General features: G+C 39.6%; 1 protein-coding gene across 17 annotated transcripts in view; it reads right to left on the minus strand.

Moving 5' to 3' along the window:
* Positions 1-12,237, minus strand: part of BRAF (B-Raf proto-oncogene, serine/threonine kinase) — a 178,290-nt gene extending 166,053 nt beyond the window's left edge. For all 17 annotated transcript variants that reach the window (XM_059885960.1, XM_059885958.1, XM_059885957.1 and 14 more), the window contains exon 1: positions 12,094-12,237. In XM_059885960.1, the coding sequence (XP_059741943.1) occupies positions 12,094-12,228 (135 nt within the window). In that variant the 5' untranslated portion in view covers positions 12,229-12,237. The remainder of the gene's footprint in view (positions 1-12,093) is intronic.
* Positions 12,238-20,736: the final 8,499 nt, after the last annotated feature.

Consider the following 20,736-nt stretch of genomic DNA (forward strand, 5'->3'; position numbering starts at 1 on the left):
TCCAAAAATGTTGTGGTTCTCTCTCCCTGTAAGTGCCATTTCAAAATTTGCAAAGTAGCCAGATACTACTACTAAAGAGCCTCTTGATGAAAAGTGAAAGAGGAGAGTGAAAAAGTTGGCTTAAAGCTCAACATTCAGAAAACGAAGATCATGGCATCTGGTCCCATCACTTCATGGGAAACAGATGGGGAAACAGTGGAAAACAGTGTCAGACTTTATTTTTTTGGGCTCCAAATCACTGCAGATGGTGATTGCAGTCATGAAATTAAAAGACACTTACTCCTTGGAAGGAAAGTTATGACCAACCTAGAAAGCATATTCAAAAGCAGAGACATTACTTTGCCAACAAAGGTCTGTCTAGTCAAGGCTATGGTTTTTCCAGTAGTCATGTATGGGTGTGAGAGTTGGACTGTGAAGAAAGCTGAGCGCCAAAGAATTGATGCTTTTGAACTGTGGTGTTGGAGAAGACTTTTGAGAGTCCCTTGGACTGCAGGGAGATCCAACCAGTCCATTCTAAAGGAGATCAGTCCTGGGTGTTCATTGGAAGGACTGATGTTGAAGCTGAAACTCCAATATTTTGGCCACCTGATGCAAAGAGCTGACTCATCTGAAAAGACCCTGATGTTGGGAAAGATTGAAGGCAGGAGGAGGAGGAATCGATAGAGGATGAGATGGCTGGATGGCATCACTGACTCAATGGATGTGAGTTTGGGTAAACTCTGGGAGTTCGTAATGGACAGGGAGGCCTTGTGTGCTGCAATTCATGGGGTCACAAAAAGTTGGACATGACTGAGCGACTGAACTGAACTGAACCTACAACATGAACAGAAGCCTGAATAGTCTACCCTCCCAACTGTCACAAGACCCTGTACTAAGTCAGGTATTTCAAGACTTTCACTGATGTTTAAGTCTTAAGTTTTCCTTCCTTCACAAGGAAACTAAGAAAAAAAAAAAATCAGGTAATGTATTCATAATTCTTAAGTGAAAATAATGACTACAACTATCATTTTACATTGCAGGGAAGCCCTTCAGGCTATGGAACAAAAAGCTACCACCATTGTAATTTCAAACAAGGTAATAGGTCCTATGGGTCCCAATGAAAAAGGAAGAAATATGACCAACCATCACTATATGCTTATCCTGAGTAGAAACAATTTAATGATGACTCTAAGAGTAATAAAGGTGCTAATTCTGGAACATCATAGAACATGACATAGATTTCAAATGGAAAAACTCACAGTGAAGATGGAGAATAACACAGCTAGTATTATAAACTAGTAACTCCAAACACCTGATTGACATTTTCCATAACTTTTTTGGTGAAAAAACAACTTAACATATTCACTTTCACCTATACATATCTTGATTATAGAGTTAATATTTTTGAAATGTAGGTCAAAAAAAAAAAAAGGACACTGTTGACCTTCTGGTGCCACCTACTAAGATATTTTCTTCATTTCTTATGAAGTTAATTTTGGATGAAACACGTTTTCTGTATCTGCCACTTTTCACAACCTCTCCACCAAATAAATCAAGGAAGGGATGTGTTAACTATATACTACAGTGAGTTTAAACTTTTCTTGGATAGAAGACACCTTTGAGAACTGGGAAAAAATTATGAATCCTGTCCTGTCAAAAAATACAATAGCACAAAAGAACTTTAAAAATCAAATTTTAAAGTTCTAAAAATCCTACAAACTGGATCTACCTAATTTTAAGACTGAACTATAAAGCTAGAGTAATCAGGGACTTCCCTGGTGGTCCAGTGGCTGAGACTCCACGCCCTCAATGCAGGAGGTCAGAGTTCGATCCCTGGTCAGGGAACTAGATCCACATGCTGCAACCAGGAAGTTGCATGCCACAACTCAAGAACCTGCATCCACAGTGAAGACCTGCTGTAGTCAAATAAATAAATAAACTTTAAAAAAAAAAGCTAGAGTAATCAAGACAGTGTGGTACCAGGCAAAGAAGAGACATATAGGTCAATAAAGCATAAAACTCAAATACAATCAACTGATTTAAATAGAGGTGCCAAGGTAATTCAACAGAAAAAGGTTAGTCTCTTCAAGGAAGGTGAAAAACTGGATATCCATATGAAAAAGAATGACCAAACTTTAACCCTTACTTCACAGTATATAGAAAAATTAACTCCCAAAGGATCACAGACCGAAATGTAAAAGCCAGAACTGTAAAATTTATAGAAGAAAACATGGGAGAAAATTTTACAGACTTAAGTTGAGCAAATATATACTGGGTAGGACACAGAATGCATGAAACATAAAATAAAAAATTGATAAATTTTATTTCATCAAAAACAAAATTTCTACTCTTCAAAGAACATTTAGGAAAATGAAAAGACAAGCCACAGACTGGGAGGCATGTACAAAACACATGTCTGAAACAAAGAACTTGTATCCAGGTTATGTATACAACATTCTTACAACTCCATAAAAAGAAGGTAAAAACTACATAAAAAGATCTGAATGGCTACTTTACCAAAGAACATATATGAGCAAGTGAATGAGAAATAGATTTAAGGGACTAGATGTGATAGACACAGTGCCTGATGAACTATGGTTGGAGGTTTGTGACATTGTACAGAAGAAAGGGATCAAGACATCCCCAAGAAAAAGCAATGCAAAAAAGCAAAATGGCTGTCTGAGGAGGCCTTACAAATAGCTGTGAAAAGAAGAGAAGTGAAAAGCAAAGGAGAAAAGGAAAGATCCATTTGAATGCAGAGTTCCAAAGAATAACAAGGAGAGATAAGAAAGTCTTCCTCAGTGATCAGTGCAAAGAAACAGAGAAAAATAATAGAATGGGAAAGACTAGAGATCTCTTCAAGAAAATTCGAGATACTAAGGGAACATCTCATGCAAAGATGGGCTCAATAAAGGACAAAAATGGTATGGACCTAACAGAAGCAGAAGATATTAAGAAGAGGTGGCAAGAATACACAGAAGAACTGTACAAAAAAGATCTTCATGACCCAAGATAATCACGATGGTGTGATCACTGACCTAGAGCCAGATATCCTGGAATGTGAAGTCAAGTGGGCCTTAGGAAGCATCACTATGAACAAAGCTAGTGGAGGTGATGGAATTCCAGTTGAGCTATTTCAAATCCTAAAAGATGAAGCTCTGAAAGTGCTGCACGCAATATGCCAGCAAATTTGGAAAACTCAGCAGTGGCCACAGCACTGGAAAAGGTCAGTTTTCATTCCAATCCCAAAGAAAGGCAATGCCAAAGAATGCTCAAACTACTGCACAATTGCACTCATCTCACACGCTAGTAAAGTAATGCTCAAAATTCTCCAAGCCAGGCTTTAACAATACACGAACTGTGAACTTCCAGATGTTCAAACTGGATTTAGAAAAGGCAGAGGAACCAGAGATCAAATTGCCAACATCCGTCGTATCACAGAAAAAGCAAGAGAGTTCCAGAAAAACATCTATTTCTGCTTTATTGACTATGCCAAAGCCTTTGACTGTATGGATCACAATACACTGTGGAAAATTCTTAAAGAAATGGGAATACCAGACCACCTGAGCTGCCTCTTGAGAAATCTGTATGCAGGTCAGGAACCAAGTTAGAACTGGACATGGAACAACAGACTGGTTCCAAATAGGAAAAAGATTACGTCAAGGCTGTATATGGTCGCCCTGCTTATTTAACTCATATGCAGAGTACATCATGAGAAACGCTAGGCTGGATGAAGCACAGCTGGAATCAAGACTGGTGGGAGAAATATCAATAACCTCAGATATGCAGATGATACGACCCTTATGGCAGAAAGCGAAGAACTAAAGAGCCGCCTGATAAAAGTGAAAGAAGAGAGTGAAAAGTTGGTTTAAAGCTCAACATTCAGAAACTAAAATCATGGCATCCAGTCCCATCACTTCATGGGAAACAGATGGGGAAACAGTGGAAACAGTGGCTGACTTTATTTTGGGGGGCTCAAAAAGCACTGCAGATGGTGACTGCAATCATGAAATTAAAAGATGCTTACTCCTTGGAAGAAAAGTTATGACCACCCAGACAGCATATTAAAAAGCAGAGATATTACTTTGCCAACAAAGGTCCATCCAGTCAAGGCTATGGTTTTTCCAGTAGTCATGTTCGGATGTGAGACTTGAACTATAAAGAAAGCTGAGTGCCAAAGAATTGATGCTTTTGAACTGTAGTGTTGGAGAAGACTCTTGAGAGTCCCTTGGACTTCAAGGAGATCCAACCAGTCCATCCTAAAGGAGATCAGTCCTGGGTGTTCTTTGGAAGGACTCATGTTGAAGCTGAAACTCTAATACTTCGATCACCTGATACGAAGAGCTGACTCATCTGAAAAGACCCTGATGCTGGGAAAGATTGAGGGCAGGAAGAGAACGGAATGACTGAGGATGAGATGGTTGTATGGCATCACTGACTCAATGGACATGGGTTTGGGTAAACTCCGGGAGTTGGTGATGGACAGAGAGGCCTGGCGTAATGCAGTCCATGGGGTCACAAAGAGTCGGACACGACTGAGCGATTGAACTGAATGGAACTAAGCATATAAACAGATGTCAAATATCATTAATCATTAGGAAAATGCAAATTAAAACCACAACGAGCTACTACTGCATACATATTAGAACTGCTAAAACTAACAAGACTGATAATCCAAGGGTTGACAAGGATAAAGTTTGGAACTCTCATTCATTGTGAGTGGCAATGCAAAATGGTATTACTGCTTTAGAAAAGTTTGACAGTTTCCTATAAAATTAAATATACACCTACCATATGATCCATTAATCCAAGTTCTAGCTCCTTACTAGAGAAATAAAAAACCCAGCGTCCACACATAAACCTGAACCCAACATTTCTGGCAACCTTATTTATAACTGCTAAAAACTAGAAAGAACCCTGCTACCCATCAACTGGTAAATGCGCAACATCCATACGCTGCTGCTAAGCAATAAACAGAAACCAATTACTGATACATGCCAAAAACATGAGTGAATCTCAAAAATACCAAACTAGGGACTTCCCTGGTGGTCCAATGGTTAAGAATTCACTTCGTAATGCAGGGGCCATGGGTTCAATCCCTGGTCCACAGCCACTCAGCCCATGCACTGCAGCTGCTGAGCACGCAGCACTCTAGAGCTCGCACACCAGCACTAGAAAGCCCGCACTGCGACGAAGATCCTGCATGCCACACCTAAGACCTGAAGCGGTCAAAAACATAAATAAATACATAAAATAAAACATAAAAACAAAAGACTTAAAACTTCTAAGTGGCTTAAGTTAGAGGAAAAAAAACTTCAACTTAAAAAAAAAATCAAACTAAATGAAAGACATCAAATACATGGTAACACATACTGTATGATTCCCCATTTATGACTTTGGAAAAGGCAAAGCTAGAAGTCAGCTCAGTGTTTGTCAAGACTGGCAGTAGTGTAGCTGGGAAAATGAATGAAAAGAGGAATTAGGGAACTTTTGATGGAAATGTTCTTTACCTTGATTGTGGCAGTAGTTACATGACTATACACATTTGTCAAAACTTATCAAGTTGTGTGTTTAAAATGGTACATTATAGTATGTGTGAATTATAACCCAATAAACCTGACTTTTAAAAACTTACAGAACTCTAAATCACACCTTAACTTCAGAACCTCAAATATGATCTACTCAGTCTCCATTAGACTAAGTAGAAAACTTTGGCCCATGAACTAAATCTGCCCCCACCCTAGCTGTTTTTTGTACAGCTCACAAGTCAAGAATGTTTTTACATTTTTCAATGAAAAAAAAAGAAAATAATATTTCATGACACAGTCAAATTTCAGTGTCCATAAATAAGCTTCACTGGAACACAGTCACACTTATTCATTTACACAGTCTATTAGCTGATTTTATGCTACAATACAATCATTGAGTGTTCAGTCTTTGTAACAGAGACAGAGCAGTTAGAAACACAGTACCTAAAATATTTATCACTTGACCCTTTACACAGAAGTCAGCTGATTGCTGCCTTAAACACAAGTTGCCGAAAATCTTCTACACAGATTACTACACTTGGGAAGATTCATGTCAGCACAAATCTCTCTTCCATGAACAGTAGCTCTAAAATTTTTACAGCCATCAACTCCTTTTCTTTCAAGGAGATCAATGCCTAATGCAGATAAATGAAGAATTTCAACAGTTAAAGTATAGTGGGACTAAATAAGAGCCTTGAGGTAAGCTCTGTAGAAGGTCCCTAATACCCTCAAAACAAATTGTTCCAACCAGGTGGTTGTCAATCTAATAAACTGATTTTATGAGCAGCATTAAAAAAAGAGAAATGAATGGTACAGAAAATCCAAGTGCACCATACCTAACAGGGTTTCATTCACCAATTCTTTAAAAAAATCTTCTTTTAACTGAGGTATAGTTGATTTACACTATTATATTAGTTTCAGGTGTACAACACAATAATGCAAAAAATTTATAGATTGTACTCCATTTAAAGTTACTATAAGATACTGGCTTATATTCCCTGTTTTGTACACATTAACCAATTCTTTCACTAAATATCTGAGTACCTATGTGCCAGATGAGGATAAAAAAATGTACAAAAGAGTCAAAAACTGCTTCATGTATATGGATATTAGAGCAACTCAAAAATCTATATTTCTTACAGTGCTAATGTGTTTTTAAAAACAGTACTAGAGCTCTATAGTAATTGGAAAACCACAATCTTATGGCACATTTGTCCCCAAAGTGCTGTCAATAATTGCAGCTATATTACAAGAATAAAAATGATGTTTCATTTCACGTTACAGAGCTTCCAGAAGATATAAAGTTAACTGAGTTCAGAGCAATTTTTATATTCTTTATCAAGGGCATTCCCAGAACCCAGAAAGAAATGTAATGTTATTGAGCATCTCTTTGCCTCTATAAGCACAGTCCTGATATGGGGGGAAACAAGAATAACAGTTTTTTAAACCCAAGAGAAATCATGGAAACCAAAATAATCTCAGAGGATAGAGGGGAGAAAAAAATAATTGCTTAATGTTAGAGTAGAGGCTGTATTAAAGTTTCTTCTGACTACCGTGCTAATTATGCGACAGTAAATTAGATTGGTGGACAAAAGAAAACTGAAAAATTAAAACCACTTCCCAGAATATGTCAATGCCGCCACCAAATATTTAAGGAAGGAACAGAAGAAATAAGGCTAGATTTTTGGTTCTTATCTATAACGTTATGACCATGTAAGCATTGTTTACAAAACAGAAAAGCTCCTCAACAGGCTCATCCATTTTGAATCCAGAAGCTGTATAGCTATTGCCAATCCTGACTTTACAGGATAACCAATTCAGACGAACTAGACAAAGAATGAGTAAAAGGACTCAAAACAATTCAACTTCTGAGGAAGAAAAATTCAGTAAAAGCCACTGACTCTAAAGGTTTATCTGAATGACAATTTGAGGCAGAAATTTAGGAAGCAAGGGAACATACTGAATTTCATAAAAGAGGAAGATGACACAAAATGTTCACTAAGTACCAGCTAAATTAATATCAAGATGTCAAGGGGGAAAATGCACTTTTGCATTTCTAAAGGAGAAAAAGAGCTTTATGGTTGGAGAAAAAAAGAACACTAAAATAAATGCTTCATTCTTCAACAAGGTAAGCATCAGGTCTTAGAAAACGCTAACAAAGCAGTATACAAATGCTAACAAAGCTCCCTCCCTTTCTTCCCTAGCACTCCTAGAGCGTAGGTTTCCATTTGTTATGACCCGATCGCTCCCTCAACAGTAAAGACAGAAATAGGGAATCAAAATAAATCAGACTTCTTTAGCCTATAGTCTTAATATAATTTTTCTAGCCTATTATCTAAATACAATTAAATCAAGTTGCTTTTAGGTTTTACTACATTCAAGGATTTGAGTACTCAGTTCCAAAGTTTCTTTCTTGTCCATTTACTATCAATTCCTTTAATAGTCAGCATACATAAGTGACAGATGTCAGAAAATTTCTAAATAAAAGAAGAGGTGAGTGGCGCCGAAAGGAAGGAGTTCATTAAACGGTAAGAAAGACTACAGAAAGGGAATGCTAAAAACACCAAAGACACAGTTATTTTATGGTTTTAACAAACAGGCATGTTTTGTCTACTTTGAAATGTATCTTAACAAGTTCATACAGCAATAGTCAGAACTGTAGAAACACAAAGTTTAGCGGGCCTAACACTTTTTAAAAGTATGATGCAATTCAACCTGGTTTGGCATAATTCATAAAAATGTATTTTAACACACTGAACCTCATTATAAAGGACATACTATCCCAGAATACTACTTAGTCAATGTATTATTATAATTACACAGTTTAACCAAGGTTAGTGATAACAGATCTTGAAAACAATACAATTTTAATTGTCATGTGATTGTAAGAGGCTCCTTTCTACAAAAATACACTGTAAGAGGAATGGTTAATAAATATCATACCCTGGCATAACACATTAAAAAAAAAAAAAAAACATTTTTATACCATATTGTCAAAATGTCCCATACTATACCATATGGTCATAGAAAGAAAGTAACATCAGGGAACTATAAATGGTCAGAAGTAAATGTTTAATGCCAAAAGTAAAAGCACATTTATTTGATAAATATTTAATAAGCTCCTGTCATTTATCAGAATATTCTATTTTGAGCTTCTACAAAGTAATACAAATACAGGACATGGAATTTGTTCACTTACCAACATAATTTAAAAAACTAAATCTACATTCTATGTTCAAGATGTCTGACAGCAAAATTTTTTAAATTAAAAACATAAAAATTGTTAAAATCACACTATATGTTAAATCTTTTATGATGCTGTTTAAAAATATTACAAAACCACATATATTATATTATGCAAGCATTAAAAAAGAGTGTATGTATATACACTAAAATGTTTTATAGTAATTATATCTTAGTGGCAAGATTACAGATAATTTTCCAAAATTTTTTGCACTTATATTTTTCTAATTTTTCAATAATAAATGTGTTTTTCCTCTGAGAAACTTTTAAAAATCTGTATTTTACTGTCAAGTAAGGTAATTCTTTAGACACTTTCTTTCATTTCGTTCTATGCACTTGACAATCATAACATTATCTCCTTAAGTGCATATAAGGAAGACAGTTTAAAAGATGACAGTAAGCCAACTTCAAATTTAAAATTATTTTTTGGAGGAATTTATTCTATCATCTATAACACTGATATTTATATTGAAAAGAGATTTGTTTTTAACCCTTTACTCTCCCCTCCCCCAGTCAAATACATTTATTATAAGCTCTTACAGGAAAATATGGAGGAAAAACTACTATTCATCACTAGCCATAAAAACTTCGGTGGAGGAGGCAGGGGGAAACACTTCTACTGAAAATTAGTTAAGAGTATACTTATGGTTTCAAGAGATACTAATATCTTTTCCAATTATTACCAATTTAAACTTGAATTCATCTAGCCTAGAAGTTCTCAAGTACTGACACATGAGAACTGCCCAGGAAATATGCCAAATACAGAAGCTCATGGCCCTAGCTCTCACCTACTGAGTCAGAATCTTCAGAGTAGAGCTCAAACAATCTGGCCCTTTCAAATAAAATAGCAGACAATGTACTTAACAAAAAATTTCTCTGTATCACTGCAAACTGTTCTAATAATTTTGAAACAAAGTTCTCAATGAAAATAATGTTACAATCAGAAATACAATTTCATAGAAAGAGAAAGTGTCAGTCGCTCAGGCCAGTCTGACTCTGTGACCTCATGGATTGTAGCCTGCCAGGTTCTATCCATGGGATTCTCCAGGCAAGAACACCGGAGTGGGTGGCCATTCCCTTCTCCAGGGGACCTTCCCGACCCAAGGATTGAACCCAGGTCTCCTGCATTGCATGCAGATTCTTTAACATCTGAGCCACCAGGGAAGCCCCATTAATCTTACCATTCTTCAGGATGCAATTCAACAAAACCACACAAACGCTACAAAGTAAAGCAAGCCTAGAGGCACCTGTGAGGAGTAAGACAAAGGCATATCCGATTCATGGAAAAAATAGACAGCAGATGTGACCCCAAGTATTTATCCATTAAAAACAATGTATTCTAAAAATAAATTTCCATGTCAACGGAACAAAGTTGTTTATAAATAAGAAGGAATGTGGAGGTGTGGGGAAGACAAGAGGAAGCTTCAGCAAGTTAAGTACCAAAAGCCAGGAAACAAAGCAGAATGAATGGCAACTGGGGACAAGGAAAATGGAATGAACTAGGAAATGGAAGAAGGGATGACCACTGTCCTTAAAATCCAAGAAACTAGAGGAAATGAACAGATATTAGAGGAAACTGATCTGAGCAGAAATGCAAACAGAAAAGTAAATGGGAAGTGGTGTAAAGGATACACACACACACATATATATACATACACACATCACATATATCTATATAGAGATATTTATATAATTCGGAAACAAAGTTCTCAACAAAAACAATGTTAAAATTAGAAAATTACAATTCATAACCCATGCCCAGTATTTTTTATAATATATATTTATAGATATATACAAATGAGAATTTTAAGATGAGATCAAATGGTAGTACAGAACGCATCTTGGGCACAGATGCAAGTGGTGTAAGAGAATCAAAAACAGTATTGTGAACAAACTGATACTGAACAGAGTAAAAGCATATGGGATGAATCTCAAAGTAAAGATGATGAAGCAGGAAAAAGAGAACTGCATAGACAGAAGAAAGAATGAGACGTTATGAGAACTGGGAAATAAAATGTAAGTGCTGTAGTACGAAGGAAAGAACTTTGAGCAAAGTCAATGGCGTTAAATCACATTATCTAATCAATAATTATAAAGCACAGTTATCATACCACACATTATCTCATTATTTGGAAAGCATTATACAGTGTATTATTTTATGTAATACATTTTACATAATAAAACCCCAAATGTAAAGAAAGTAATCTGACAAGGTGATAAGAGGCTAAAATAAACAGTGGCTGAGAGATGGAAGGACTAAAGAAGAAAAAAAAAAAAAAAGGGACAGAAAGAAATCAATCACACCTATTTAAAAACCACAGGTAGGAATAAACAAAGAGGTGTGGATGCACAACGGATGACGGACTAAAAGGTGCCAGGAAAGCAAGTGAAATCTGACGGAATCTTGACAGCTTCAGGATTCACAAAGTAAGTAGTTCCAAAGTGTCCAGAAGGATTTGTGACCGTAACATGTTACGGAGCGGGGGAATGAAGTAGAGGGCCTCAACAAGACTAAGACAAGAAGGCTGCAAAAATCGTCTTAAGTAGAAACTGTGGTTAGGAGCAGGCAGGTCCGACCACTGGCAAAGGAGCGGGGAGGCAGGTGGAATTGGGATGGGGGTTACCAGCTGGCGACACTGCAAACATTAGGAACCGGGGGTCTGAGGTCGGGATGGAAGAAAGAACGGAAACACTGGCACTTAGGATTGAAAAAGTAGAGGCTAGATCAAAACCATTAGCTGGTTAAAACAGGTGACGAGAAATCCTCCCCTCCGCCCTAACAAGTAGAGAAGCGGCGGGAGGGCAGCGGCCTGAAAAGGGGCAGAGTCGGGGAGAGTTAAAGAGAGAATGATGCGCCCATCTTCACCGTGACCATGTAATAATTACACACAACGTTAACTTGGGCTGGGGTCCCGGCCCCGGCTACTAACCCAGGTATTTCACCAGGATGCCGGCCCCAGGTTCCCCTCCACCACCACCACCAAAAATAAAGAAAACATCCAGGAGATGCGAGGCTGGCTACCTTCAGCCAGCCGTGACCTTCTCGGACCAACCCCGAGTCTCGCCCCCTATAGATAGCCTCCTGCTCCACCACGGCTGCCCGAATCCCCCAAGCCCAGAGCGCGGACCAGGGAAACCCCCCCTGGGCCATTGTGTGTGTTTACGTAGCGAGCTCCTGCCTGGCGGGGAGGGACAGGTGGGGAAAGCCAGTGTCTCAGCCCGCAGAGCCCCGAGAAGGTGGCTGAGGGCAACCGGAGCCCCCACCGCCACCTCTTTCCCCCAAAATAAACACCGGTCAGCCGAGCCCCGAGACCGGAGGGGTGCAGGGTGCGCCGCCACTCACCTCCTCGGGAATGGCGGGGTCCGCAGCCGAAGAGGCCGCGGCGCCGGCCTCGGGCTCCATGTCCCCGTTGAACAGAGCCTGGCCCTGCTCCGCGCCACCGCCGCCGCCGCCGCCGCCGCCACTCAGCGCCGCCATCTTATAACCGAGAGCCGGGCCCGAGCGACCGCTGCTGGGCGGGGAGGGGGAAGGGAGGCTGAGGGCGGGGGGAGGCGGAGGCGGAGGACGGGGGGCAGCGGGGAGGGACGGCCCGGGCGGCCCGGGCGGCGTCGGCGGTGGGACGGCGCCTGGGCCACCTCGGGAACCGGCCTGCGGCCCCCGGCGCAGCTGAGCCTGAGGGGATTGGGGGAAGGACGCTAGGCCGGGGGGGAGGGGCGGGGGCAGGGGGCGGAGACGACTGGAAGTCGCCGCGGCAACGGCGTCACCCGCGTGTCACGGTCGTGACGTCATCTGAGGTGCGTGACGTGATCCTCGGAGCGCCCTCGCGCAGTCGTCAGGGGAGGGTGCCTACCCCTCCTGCCCACCCTCCTCTCCCACGTTCCCTCCGCTCCGCCGTTTCCATGGCTCCGATTAATTCTCTTCTCCTCAGTCCTAAACCTGCTCTGTGTTGTCGGATTTACTCGAGGAGATTGGAGAAGTTGAGATCCTAGAGGGAGGAAGGCGGAAAGCCCTACTGTGTTATTTCTATTATCATTACAACGAACGTCTCCGAGTCATAAAAATAAGACTTGAAACCCCGAGGTTGTAACAGCCAAGCAGAATTTGATAGAAATATATTTAGGAAAAGCCAGGTTACCAGAATGATGCTTGGATCCTTTTCATTAAAGGATTTGGTCTGTCAAAGCAGATCTAAATGGAAGTCTAAAGCTTTTTTTTTTTTCTTTACCATCGTTTAGGAATGAAATGTTTTAGTCTGTTTTTCGTTTTCCAGATTCGTTCGTTTAACAAATTAAAGTGGATCACTTTCCATGCACTAAGGCCTGCACAAGGCATGGAGCATTCTAGACATCTGAAGCATCCAAACTTGAATCATTTAATTTTCAAGAAAATCATTCATAATATTTTAAATACTTTTGCGCAGTTCATAAACAGAATATAGCCCAAGGCATTCTCTATGCGAAATATGCGTGAAAACGTGAGGAGAGGTAAATTACCTTTGAGATGCCCAATTACAGAATGGAATTCGTTAAATCTGACTTATTATTTAAAAATACATTTATGTGACAAGAAGGGGAAATATGCTGGGGAAAAAACTTAAAAGGGAAAAGTCAGAGTGAGAAGCAGTGAGAATTACTGTGAACTCCTGATGGGGTACAGGTAATCACAAAATAACCTAAGCATCAAGTCATGGTATGCTCTAAGTGGACTACCCATGAGGGGAAGTCACCAGTGACCTTCTTGTATTCACCATGATTCAAGAGATAGAAGACTGTCCTACTGACATCTTAAGCAGGATGTCTGTGTATGGATAGAGTCAATATGAGTCCAGGAGCTGATCATTACTCCCAAGGCAAGGAGTTCTGTGTGAGGCTTCTTGTTTAATCAGAATGCTAATATTCCCCTACATTGAAAAATAGGGGACAATAGGGGGAAATTAGAATACCGCCTATTGGATGAGCTTAGTATTCTCTGTACTTTTCTTCTAAGTAGAGAAGTCTCTTGGAGACACTAAATTTAAATCAAAAGATGGCTTGACAAAAGTAGTGTAAATGAAGATGATGATAGAGGATGATGGTAAAGGATAATGTCATTGAACTATACATGTCTAAAGTGCCCTTCTTTACTATAAGGAATTCTAAGCAGAGGAACATGGAACCAGCAGCCAATCATAGCACCTTTCCCCCTCGATACCATCAGAAGAGTTTTTATTCTCTAATATTCCTGTCCTAATTCATTTTTAAAAAAATCAACCCCTAGAAATATTACATCATCTCACTTCTTCATAGCATTAAAACGCCAAGGTTTTTTTTCCATTGGTTGCATTTTATAACCTTTATCTGCCACAATATGTAGATCATCTCTTATTTTTTCTCCACAGAATGGGGGATCTCATCCATTTAATATTTATTCTTGTTAGCTTTTGTTTATTCAGTATTTTCTGACTTCATCATCAAATTCTGGATATATTTTCTTTGATTTCCCTAAGCTGTTCTAAAGACCCACAGAATCCAGATGGAAAAATATAGTGGAAAGCATAAACTTTGGAATCCAAAGATTAATACTTTAGTGTCGGCATGCCACATCTTGGCTATATAATCTCAAGGCTAATAAGCACAAATCCCCATTTGCTGTTCTTCCAGTCTCTAAAATGAGGGTAATGATAATGCCAGTCCTGTCTATCTGTATCATTGTGAGGATTAAACTTAATAGGTTTGCCCTTTATAAAATATAGTCAGCCTCTCAGTCGGAATTCAAGCAAGGCATAGCAGATGTGGCTTATTTCTGCCCCATGATGTTTGTGACCTCAACTGGGAAGACTGACTGCCTGGAGGTGTCCCGGTGGTGGGGAGCTGGAATCATTGGGAAGCTGATTTCCTCCTATCTCTGATGGTTGAAGCTGGGACCATAAGCCAGAATTCCTCTCTTCAGGTGGCCTGAGCTTCCTCCTAGCATGGCTGCCTCAGGGTAGTGAGACTTCTAACAAGGTGACTGAGGGCTCCATACCCTCGGGTTCCTGAAAGCAAGGTGGAAGCTGTATTGCATTTTATGACCTAGCTTCCAAAGTCACACAGCATCACTTCTACTACATTTTATTGGATACGGGTAAGTCACGAAATCCTTCCCAAATTCAACGAAAGAGACGCCAAAGAATTTACAGACATATTTCATTTCAGATAGATCATCTTTAGAATAATGAACTAGCTACTCTGTAGAAATGGCTACGTACCCTCACCTTCTCCAGAGGGGATTCTACACTTACACTCTCCCCCCTTTAATTACAGAGAATTGCCAAGACATATCTCAGTATGGTCATGAAGAAGCCTTTACCTTCTTTCTTTAGATTTGGAGGCCTCCACTGTTTGCAAAAATAAATGCAGGTCCTTGGCCTTTGGACACAGCCTAAGTCTCTCATCTTGGACATCCCCCCCTAAATCTCAGTGCTGACATAGACAGTGTTGATGTGCTGCAACCCTCTACACAAAACAGTGACACTGTGTTCTCGGAGCCTGTAATGAGCCAAGCCAGTTTGTGTTGAGCAGAAACAGAAATAACACCTCCCTTTTGTGTTATAGCATGCCATATGGGCATCAAAGCAGTATTATCTTGCGTTCTAAAGTCTTGCAGACATTTTAGTCAACACAGTTCTTTTAGCTTTTGCTCACCATCCCCTTGGGGTCACAAAGAGTTGAACATGACTGAGCACACATGCTCATCCCCTTTCCCCCTATGACATTTATGTTTTCACAGAATGCTGGAAAACAGCCTAGGTGAGAACATTGCTCCAGTGGATGACTGAGACAGTGTTACAAAGCCTTGCTGCAATGTCTGAACCTCTCTTCCCTGACTATATGTTTATTTTCAACTGGTGATTCTATCCTGAAACCTGCATTTCAGTAGACACTGAATAGTCCCATCCATCAGCCAGACTTGACCACCCAGGTCTCATCCCTCATGAATGTTGTCAACTACTGAAATCTGGTAAAAGGCTTCTAGGAAGCTTAGAAACTCCAACCATGTTCAATGCTGTATAGCTAATCACAGTTTAATATTTTCTTTATTAATCAAGGTCATCATTACAAATAATACTTCCTGTGTTGTTTAATATTAGATTACTCTCATAAGTATTTAGGTGCACACAGAAAATAGAATCAGAATTGATTTAGCACAGCCTTCCTACTGAGAGACACTTGGAATCTCATCTGTAGAATTCTAGAATCTACTCAGATACTTTAGTGAGGGAGACCTCACTAATACAGTACTCTATTCAACTGTAACTTGAAATCCTCCTCTTTGTGACATCTATATTCTGATCTAAGTTTTGCCTTATAGAAGAACACAGGATGAATCTGTTTCTTATTCTGTGTAACTGCTTTCAAATATGTGAAGGAAGTTCTCTGAAAGCATTTTTCTCTTCTTTCTGTGTACTCTTTTCAATGTTCCTCTTAAAACGTGGTCCTGTGAATTAAACACTGTTCCAGATTTGGTCCAACTAACAAAGAATAGACTCTCTCATTGCAATAATCTAGGAACCATGTATTTGTTAATATTATAAAAAAATCATATAAGCAACCCCACCCCATTATTCTTACATAGGAAGGTTATAGTCAACAAAAAGACCTTTGTTGTTTTTAAAATAAAATGCTGTTACATCAAGTCTAGGTTTTCAGTCATTTTAGCATTGGTCATCTCTTCCACTGAAATTCTATTTCTCAGACTTTAACTCTTGAAGGAAGATCTTGCTTTTTAATTCATAAAATTTGTTAAATATTATATTTCTAACATTTAACAGAGGGTATTTATATAAATATGTTATTTAATCTTATAACATCTTGCTTATACTATCCTTGGTCTTGTTAATTAGAGTTCTTTGGAACATTCTTTGTGAATTTGGTAATATGGGGTGCTGAATTTTTAAAGTTTGCTTTTATTTCAAGGTGTAGGTGTAGCTTTCCATATAAAATATGGTAAACTATATCTATATATTGAAAATAGTACCTGATAAGAGATGGGTCATAGCAGGGTGGAGGAGGTATGATGGGAGCAAGACTTCCCTGAGTTACCTGAGTATACCTTTTAATTTGGTTTTACTTTATGAGTGTAAATAAATGAAAAAGTACAATCTAAAAAACTAAATCTAATTTCACATCAAATTAATAACATAACTATATGGAGAAAGGGCTTTCCTGGTGGCTCAGATGGTAAAGAATCTGCCTGCAATGTAGGAGACCTGGGTTCAATCCCTGGATCAGGAAGATTCCCCTTGAGAAAGGAAAGGCAACCCACTCCAGTATGCTTGCCTGGAGAATTCCATGGACAGAAGAGCCTGGAGGGCTATACTCCATGAGGCTGCAAGGAGTTGGACACAACTGAACAACCAGCACACATACAGATAAAATGATTAATTCATTTCCTGACTGGAGACTATGGTGGATTTACTGTGTTAAATTATCTCCACTGGACCTATTTCCCAGAATCCTCTTACATCCTTTAAGACCTGCTGACCATCTCCTTAAGTATATCCCATTGTTGTTGATCAGTCACTAAATCATGTCCAAGTCTTTGGACTGCAGCATGCCAGCCTCCTCTGTCCTCCACTGGTTTCCAGTTTGATCAAATTCATGTCCATTGAGTCAGTGATGCTATCTAACCATGCCAACTTCTGCTGGCCCCTTCTTCTTTTGCCTTCAATCTTTCCCAGCATCAGGGTCTTTTCCAATGAGTTGATTCTTCATGTCAGTGGCCAAAGTGTTGGAGCTTCAGCATCAGTCCTTCCAATGATTCAGGGTTGATTTCCTTTAGAATTGACTGGTTTGATCTCCTTGCTGTCCAAGGGACTCTCAAGAGTCTTCTCCAGCACCCCAGTTTTGAAAGCATCAATTCCCTAATGCCCAGCCTTTTTCATGGTCCAACTTTCATATCTGTACATGACTACTGGAAAACCATAGCTTTGACTATACAGACCTTTGTTCGCAAAGTGATGTCTCTGCTTTTTAATATGGTGTCTAGGTTTGTCATAGCTTTTCTTCCAAGGAGTAAGCGTCTTTTAATTTCATGGCTGTAGTCAACATCCACAGTGATTTTGGAGCCCCAGAAAATAAAATCTGTCACTGCTTCCACTTTTTCTCCGTCTGTTTGCCATGAAGTGATGGGACAGGATGCCATGATCTTAGATTTTTCAATGTTGAGTTTTAAGCCAGCCTTTTCACTCTCCTCTTTCACCCTCATCAAGAGGCTCCTTAGTTCCTTTTCACTTTCTGCTATTAGAGTGATTTCTAAGGTTGTTGACATCTCTCCCGTTAGTCTGGATTCCAGCTTTCAATTTATCCAGCCTGATATTTTGCATGATGTGCTCTACATATAAATTAAATAGGCAGAGTGACACCATTCAGTCTTGTCATATTCCTTTCCCAATTTGGAACCAATCCATTGTTCCATGTCCAGTTCTAACTGTTGCTTCTTGACACCCATGCAGATCTCTCAGGAGGCAGGTAAGATGGTCTGGTATTCCCATCTCTTTAAGAATTTTCCACAGTTTTTTTGTAATCCACATGGTCAAGGAAGGACTTTAGCTTAGTCAATGAAGCAGAAGTAGATGTTTTTTGTAATTCCCTTGCTTTCTTCATAATACAATGGATGTTGGCAATTTGATCTCTGGTTCCTCTGCCTCTTCAAAATTCAAGTTGTACATCTGGAAGTTCTCAGTTCACATATTACTGAAGTCTAGCTTGAAGGATTTTGAGAATAACCTTGCTAGCATGTGAAATGAGCGCAATTGTGTGGTAATTTGAACAGTCGTTGGCATTGCTTTTCTTTGGGATTGGAATGAAAACTGAACTTTTTCAATCCTGTAGCCCCACTGAGTTGTCTAAATGGTGACATATGGAGTGCAGCACTTTAGCAGCAGCATCTTTTAGGATTTGAAATAGCTCAGCTGGACTTCTGTCATCTTCACTAGCTTTGTTCATAGTAATGCTTTCTAAAGCCCACTTGACTTCACACTCCAGGATGTCCAGCTCTAGGTGAGTGACCACACCATCATGGTTATCTGAGTCATTAGGACCTTTTTTGTACAATGGTATTCTTGTCACCGCTGTATTCTTGTCACTGCTTCTTGATCTGTTCTGCTTCTGTTAGGTCCTTATAGCTTCTGCCATTTATAGTGCCCATTCTTGCATAAAATGTTCACTTGAGTCTCCAGTTTTCTTGAAGAGATCTCTAGCGTTTCTGATTCTAATTTTTTCCTCTATTTCTTTGCATTGTTCACTTTAGAAGGTCTTCATATTTCTCCTTGCTCTTCCCTGGAACTCTATATTCAGTTAGATATATCTTTCCTTTTCTCTCTTGCCTTTCACTTCTCTTCTTTCCTCAGTTATTTGTAAAATCTCCTCAGATAACCACTTTTCCTTCTTGCATTTATTTTTCTTTGGGATGGTTTTGATCACTGCCTCCTGCACAGCATTACAAACTTCCATCCACAGTTCTTCAGGCACTCTTATCTACCAGATCTAGTCCCTTGAATCTATTTGTCACTTCCACCATATAATCATTAGAGATTTGATTTAGGTCATATCTGAATGGCCTAGTGGTTTTCCCTACTTTCTTCCATTTGAGCCTGGATTTTGCAATAAGGAGCTGATCATCTGAGCCAGAGTCAGTTAGCTCTAGGTCTTGTTTTTGCTGACTGCATAGAGCTTCTCCATCTTCGACTGCAAAGAACATAATCAGTCTGATTTGAGTATTGACCATCTGGTGATGTCCATGTGTAGAGTCATGTCTTGGGTTGTTGGAAAAGGGTGTTTTCTATGACCAGTGTGTTCTCTTGGCAAAACTCTGTTAGTCTTTACCCTGCATCATTTTGTACACCATCGCCAAACTTACATGTTATTCCAGGTACCTCTTGAGTCCCTACTTTTGCATTCCAATCCCCCATGATGGAAAGGACCTCTTTTTTGTGTTAGTTCTAGAAGGTCTTATAGAACTGGTCAACTTCAGCTTCTTCAGTATCTGTGGTTGGAGCATGTGCTTGGATTACTGTGATATTGAATGGTTGGCCTTGGAAATAACCAAGATCATTCTGTCACTTTTGAGACTGCATCCAAGTACTGCGTTTCGGACTCTTTTGTTGACTATGAGGGCTACTCCATTTCTTTTATGGGATTCTTGCCCACTGCTGCTAAGTCACTTCAGTCGTGTCCGACTCTGTGCGACCCCATAGATGGCAGCCCACCAGGCTCCCCCATCCCTGGGATTCTCCAGGCAAGAACACTGGAGTGGGTTGCCATTTCCTTCTCCAATGCATAAAAGTGAAAAGTGAAAGTGAAGTCGCTCAGTCGTGTCCGACCTTCAGCAACCCCATGGACTGCAGCCTTCCAGGCTCCTCCATCCATGGGATTTTCCAGGCAAGAGTACTGGAGTGGGGTGCCATTGCCTTCTCCGTTCTTGCCCACTGTAGTAGATATAATGGTCATCTGAATTAAGTTTGCCCTTTCCCATCCATTTTAGTTCACTGATTCCTAATGTGGTGATGTTCTGCTTGACCATGATCAATTTACTTTGATTCATGGACTTACATAAGAGGGTACATCTATCCTGTGAGAGGATCCAAAGTCTCTTCACCAAAGATGTAAGAGATGAATTTGTGAGGGTAACTTTTAGAGCTCTTTGGTGGCTCTCTTTCATAAGCCAGAAATGCCAATAACTGCTACCATTTCTATGGAGTGCACTTTTAACTGTGGTGGAGAGCACTGTGTTCTCCTACAGGATGTCCATCATGGGAGTTGTCATGAGAGCCCTGAGTGGTGAGAGTTTGCAGTCCCTCCTCATGGTTTCCATCAGTAGACCCAGAAACACTGGTCTCACATAGACTGTCTACCCAGATCCACAGTTGCATAATATCAAATCCCTAATGTAAATAAAGTATTTACATTTCCTAGTGCTTCTGCTTTGGATTAAGTACTTACTGGAAAAGAGTCTAAACACAAAATT

The sequence above is a fragment of the Bos taurus genome, chromosome 4 (genome assembly GCF_002263795.3).
Source record: "Bos taurus isolate L1 Dominette 01449 registration number 42190680 breed Hereford chromosome 4, ARS-UCD2.0, whole genome shotgun sequence".
Classification (NCBI taxonomy): domain Eukaryota; kingdom Metazoa; phylum Chordata; class Mammalia; order Artiodactyla; family Bovidae; genus Bos; species Bos taurus.